Source organism: Juglans microcarpa x Juglans regia, chromosome 4S (assembly GCF_004785595.1).
Source record: "Juglans microcarpa x Juglans regia isolate MS1-56 chromosome 4S, Jm3101_v1.0, whole genome shotgun sequence".
Classification (NCBI taxonomy): domain Eukaryota; kingdom Viridiplantae; phylum Streptophyta; class Magnoliopsida; order Fagales; family Juglandaceae; genus Juglans; species Juglans microcarpa x Juglans regia.
This window is the reverse complement of record NC_054601.1, coordinates 24195674-24201878: the sequence shown is the minus strand read 5'-3', so window position 1 is coordinate 24201878 and position 6205 is coordinate 24195674. Positions and strand designations below refer to the sequence as shown.

The 6205-nt window shown below is 31.6% G+C and overlaps 2 protein-coding genes across 2 annotated transcripts; both read right to left on the bottom strand.

The window, feature by feature from the left end:
- Nucleotides 1-663: 663 nt before the first annotated feature.
- Nucleotides 664-2054, bottom strand: LOC121262181 (the record flags this gene model as incomplete). Its single annotated transcript, XM_041164583.1, has 4 exons — nt 2006-2054; nt 1639-1869; nt 1407-1505; nt 664-917 (listed from the first exon to the last, which is right to left on the bottom strand). Coding segments are annotated over exons 1-4 (609 nt in total), but the record flags the coding sequence as incomplete, so codon positions are not given.
- A 1330-nt stretch (nt 2055-3384) lies between these two features.
- On the bottom strand, nt 3385-5486 carry LOC121262180 (serine/threonine-protein phosphatase 6 regulatory ankyrin repeat subunit B-like). The gene is made up of 4 exons (XM_041164582.1): nt 5006-5486; nt 4723-4875; nt 3571-3730; nt 3385-3484 (listed from the first exon to the last, which is right to left on the bottom strand). The coding sequence occupies exons 1-4, from the start codon at nt 5484-5486 to the stop codon at nt 3385-3387; spliced, it is 894 nt and encodes a 297-aa protein (XP_041020516.1).
- Between the last annotated feature and the right edge of the window lie 719 nt (nt 5487-6205).

Here is a 6205-nt window from a genome sequence, read left to right as displayed (position 1 = left end):
GAGGGAATTGAGTCCGTAACAAACTGCATGAAGCCAACCATTCAATATGCGTTATCTATATATATAATGCTAAACTTAATTGACCCAATCGATCATGTATGAGTATGGTAATCGAAAATGAAAAACATTATTTTTTACTTTTTAATTATCATCTTTTGATTCTTTTCATTATTCCTTGAACTGACATGAAATGGTTAGCAGATGATTTAAAAGTGAAAATCAAAGTTTCAATAATTTGAGACTTAACTTGTCAAGACGAAGTGATGAAAGGATAAAAGGGTACGTAATAAAAAAAAAAATTGATCGAGAATTTTAACAATCACTATTTATCTCAAAAGTTTAAACTGACAGCTAAAGGGGTAAATTTAATTATTTCCATTATCTTCTTAATTAAATAGTATAAAGTCATGATGTAGAGTCAGGGTTTGAACTCAAGAACTCTATTCTAATATATGTGAAATCACCACTTATCTAAAAAATTTACACTAATGATAAAAGGTAAATTTAGTTATTTGCAATTATACAGCACATAAAACTAATACCATATATTGTTGTTTCTTGTATATATATTACCTCATACCACTTCATTTCCCATTGCATTTGCAAGGCTTCGCCTGGAATTAGCCAAGGCTTATAGGCTCCGAGTTTGGCCGCGAGATGAAAGGCGCTATTCCCGTCGTTATCCACTACCCGGAACACACTATCTCTGATCAGGATATTTCTTCGTAACAAGAGTTGATATATATGCGGTTGTCTGTTCTCCACCGCCACCAACACTACATTTTTGTTCTCTGCATTCACGTCATGTATGGCAACGGGAAGTAATTCTAGAATTTTCTCCACCATTTCGGCAATGCCATTTCTAGCAGCAATTAATAGAGCAGTCTCCTTTTCCATTTCCGCATTCATTTCCTTCCCTGCAATATTATATTAACGCAAAAGGTCAGTAAAATAACATCAACAATAACAAGGAAGAGGAGAATGAAATTTGATCCCAGGGCCTGTTATGAGGGATGATTGGAATTAAGTCTGATATGCAAAATTACTGTTTATTTATGGCCAGCTATTTCTTGCAAAAATTATTATTTCCTATTAAAATGAATTTATTTTTATTACAAATAGTCATTTGCCGTAAATAATCTTTCAAAAATACTTGTTTTTCTTCTAGTGGTAAGTACATTATGGACTGATTCATGATGCAATCAAATTGGTCATGTTTATAGTTCCTTTTACTAATCATTAAAATGAACTTGAAAGCAAAATTACCAAGTTATTTAGGGAGACAAATTCCATGCTCCCTTAAGTATCCTTGATCAACACAAAACTCCACGCTCCGAAGACAAGGGTCTTCTCCAGTGGTTTATTACCAAAATATAAGGATACTGATCAATTGGAAAGGGACTTACCATCCTCAAGCGAAGCTTTTTTCACCACTCCGGTACGACTGTTTTGCTGGCCGTCGCTACCTTCAAGATTTCTTCCCATTTCACTGCTTCCTTCCACATCTTTTGATGTTTACAAGATAAGTTAACTCAAAAATACACACACACAGACACTCAAAAATACTAATTGCTAGCTAGCTAATTAATGATCAGAAAGAAGTATATTATATATCAATTAGGATCGTGCATGCCTTACCCTCTCTGTTCTCAGCTTCAAAAGAATCACCATTAATACCGCTCAAGACACTTGAATATGGATTTGATTCGTCCTGATCTTCTTCGGCTAGTGTATCCAAAGGTTGCGAGGGCTTCGTGCCAGCGTGATAATATTCGTACATGTTAACACCCTTTAGAAGTTCGTTCATGATCTGAATCGATAATGTGTGCTGCTGTTTCTCTTCATATATCTTTCTTATCGTGGGAAGTCCTAATTAACATAATACACAAAATACCTTAAATTTTGAAACAAATGAATGCTGCTTTTTAAAAGTATAGTACTAGATAATAATGCATGCTCAGTAGAAATAGTTATAACTTTTGACGTTGTATACTGACATATATACCTAGAGCAAGAAAGATCAGCATCATCCTGTTTGCAAGCTTCAAAATTTTGTAGAAAAGGCCATTATAATTAGCCCGAAAAATTTGAAACCTCCAAGCTGTTTCATTGGTGGCTTCGAATATTTCTGTATAAGAAGACGCATGTAATTCATGTTATAGTGTCAATATGCATGAGAAATGTTAAACCTACAAATAGAGTTATAATTAACAAGAAATTCTACAGTGATGTACTACAATATATATTGTGAAATTACTTTTGTTATAAAATATATTTTATGAAATAATATTAGGTGATATATATCGATGTGTAAACTTATTTTTTATAAGTCTCTTTGTAAACCTATCTAGCATATCTCGTGCCAAACAAAGAGTCTAATCATATGCTCGTATTGCTTGCCTGGATTTCCTCCCTGTGTTTGGTTCTCTTCATCCGTGTGTACTCCAACCTTCCTTCCGATGGCGACTAGAACTTGAGAGAGAGAGAGAGAGAGAGAAGTCATGAAGCTCAGTTTGTAGCGCATAGCAAATGAATAATAGATACAAAAATTAAACAAAAAGTCTTACATCAGTACGTTAGCTAGTCTGCATTTGTGTATATATGCTATTAATGTTTCTAATACCAACAAAGTGTTAGATGCATGAAGCTTGAAAGCAGTTAGTTGCAATTTCCCGATCAACATGAAATGGCAGATATGGTAAAAGTTATTTCTGGGGTCGTAATGGAGACGACATGATCGAACTAAGTATTGATCGATGTTTAGGTGCCTTGCTATTTTTATTCGATTGTGAGTCGAGCTCAAGCTTATAACTACCAAACTATATTTTGTATTTGTTATTGGTTCATTTATTTTCTTGAACGAGTTCCACTTTCTTCATGATCAAGTTGCTTGAATAATATTAATTTGTTATTTTCTTAAACGCAATAAATTCTCATTATAATATATATTTTTAAATTCATTATTTTTTTTTATTGTTTTCTTACTTGATTATGCTGAGATTACATATCTAATTTAGTTCGCTAAATTATTTTCTTCATGTACATACTTTTTATATGACTTTTTATGAGAAAATAGATTATGTGTCTTACATCTTATCTTATAATTTTTCGACAAGCAAGTTAGAGTTTATAAAAATAGTTGATCCGTGTATATATAAACATATATTACATTAGAAAGTGCACACGTGTATATATATATATATATATATATATATTAAAAAGCTAATTTGCATTGGCTTGCTTGTAAAAAAAAAAAAAAAAAAAAACAACAAAAGCCAAATTTTTTTGTTTAATCTTGGTTTGTTTGTTAATTAATGAATCAAACTCGATCTAGTCGAGCTTTTACAAGTTGAGCTCGAGTTGTTTATAAACAATTTGGTTCATTTAAAGCCCGGTAATTGCATTAAACGGCATGCTAAAGCCGGTATGGTACTGAACCGTACTCATAGCTCTATTCTGGCCACAGCTGGTGCTCTTTGTCATCCTGCGATGTTTATAAGAAATTCACAGTTAAGAAAAGAAGGAAAAACAACGGCCAGTTACATACCAAATGTAATGAAATTCCAAAACAGTCGAAAGAAGTTGACGCATGTTCTGTAGTTGTCGGGATAATTTGGCCGATTCCTTTCATGTTTGGGACGTCCTTGATCTACCGGTAGCATAGGGAGCTGGGGATCATAATAGTCGTGTGGTACCACGTCCTTGTGCTCATCATTAATAACATATATGCCTTCCAAAGTAACAGCAAAAGATAAGTATAATCCACCAATTAATAATATTTATATTTACCAAATTAATTAGCTCGTAATTAATGTCATACAAACAAAAACATCATATTATCATATAATAGATCAAATGCTAGCTATACATGATTCATTTAACCTTTACCTTATATTCTTTCATCATCTTTCAAATTTGCATTAGATTATTTAATTTGGAAGCTCTTTATTAGTTTTCGCACCATGTTAATTGCGCAATTAAAAAAAATAAATAAATGGAAGACAAATTAACATAATAGAATTGTAAGCTAGCAGAATTCAACGACGTGATTAATTTAACAAAGGAAAAATTAAAATTAAAAATAAATTTACAAACATAAAATGGGTAGAGGTCGAAACCTAGGGTTTCAGTCTTCATTTTTTTTTTTTTTTTTTTTTGTATTTTCAGATGCCATTTTTTTAATATATGTTTTTTTAATTTTTTTAATAAATCTCGTAGAACCATGTATTGGCATTAACAGGTCAATAGAATAAAGTGATAATAAGTATAACTGAAAAAAAAATCTTCTTTTCATTTAATACAACATCATTATGATAAATAAACGATAGTGGTTGAAGGATAATAAATTGCTTCTTAACTAAGCATAATATATATATATTCAAACAATTATTTTACCACCAACAAATTATGTGTTAGAACTTCAATTTAAAATGGCATTATAAAAAGGGATTAAATATTCTTTTACTTGCAAGTTAACGCTTTACATTATTGTTGATATGCCGATTTATAAAAAAAAATAAAAATAAAACTTAAATAATCTTGGGAAATATCAAACACTATCGTATCCCCTATGCATGTCAATGATATATATATATCTTTTTGCAATTAAATATAATTTATCTGAATTTTTTTTTATGGTATCGTTACTCTAAAAAGAATGTAGTTTTTTTTTATTTTTTTATTTCTTTAAATGCTAAGCAGTGATGATACGATGATACATACAATGATAAATGATTCTTTTGAAAAGTCCAAGGCGGCTCCCGCTTCGGAAAGCTGAAGGCTTTTCGGCTAGTAGATGGAGAGGAGCAATTCCTTCCTCATTGACGGCGTTTACCAGTACTTCTCCAAACAGTTTAATTATGTGCAATGCCAAATCTGTATACGAAGCAATATTAGTTGGTTAGGATCAATGAATAACCAGATGAAAAAAGATCACTTTACGTTAATTGTTCTTATTTGAAAATCGATCTAGATCAGATAGAAAATAAGTTTCATGAATCCCCACCAAAATGGTCTCCTGAAATGGCGCTGTGAAGGATTGTGTCACCATTCTTCCTCCTAGAGCAACTATAGACCTCATCCAACGTAAGCATCTGGGCAAGACATTGGAAAGCTTCTCTTTTACCAAAGAGAACAGCCATGAAAAGAGGAGTCTCTCCCTCATGATTTCGAAGAGCAATCAATGAAGTATCAACCACTGCTATGCACTTACACATGGCCACATTCCCCATCAATGCAGCAAAATGGAGAGGAGTGTTCCCTCTCTTGTTTGCAACTCCAAGAACCATTTCTGGATTTGGTTGCTCCGCAATGATCTCTGTCAGTTTCCGGACCGTCTGTTCTTGGCCGTCGGAGACAGCTAGGTGTAATGCTGTGTCCTGTAACCTGGTGATGCTGGAGACTAGAGCCAATGGATTTTCCGTACATATATTGACGACCTCATCCCATTTCCCTAACATGGCCTTTTCAAACAAGGTCGTCTCCATTTCCAGACTCGGTGGCTCCATGAATGTGACGAAATCCATCTCTCTCATTTCTCCTACTACAATAGGATTGAATAGGGAAGATTAATGACAGAATTTTATATATATATATATATCGAGAGCAGCCAATGACAGGAGTTCTAGCGCGTGCTCCCGTGCATTGAATTATGTATATCTCATCTTATCTCACAATTTCTCATAATTACTTACCAAATGTTAATCAAATATAAATATTTTTTAATTTCAAATTTTTTACTTTTTCATCTAATCATTATATAATTATTAAATTTCTCAAACTTTCAAACAAAATATAAAAAACCATAGAATTTTTCAAATTCTAGAATAAAAATAATATTCTAACAATATTTTAATTTTATAATATTTTTTATTCAATTTTTTTTCTGTAGTTATTTTTTTTAACTTGTAGTAAATCAGCAGTGAATGATATAGTTTTACAGTTTTGGTAATGCTTTTAGTAAAATTGACCTAAGTGAATGATTTAATTTTAGTTTTCATTTTTAAAATTTTTAAATTTGAAAGCTAGAAAATATTATTTTTAAAAAAGTGGATTAAATATGAAGCTAAAATAAAAAGTCCAATAAAAACCCAATCATTGAAAAGTTTCTTACAATTTATTACTCAAATATTATAAATATATATATATATATATATATAATTCATAGAGATAGACCTCTCAAAATCAAATGAAGAAAGTATTTGAT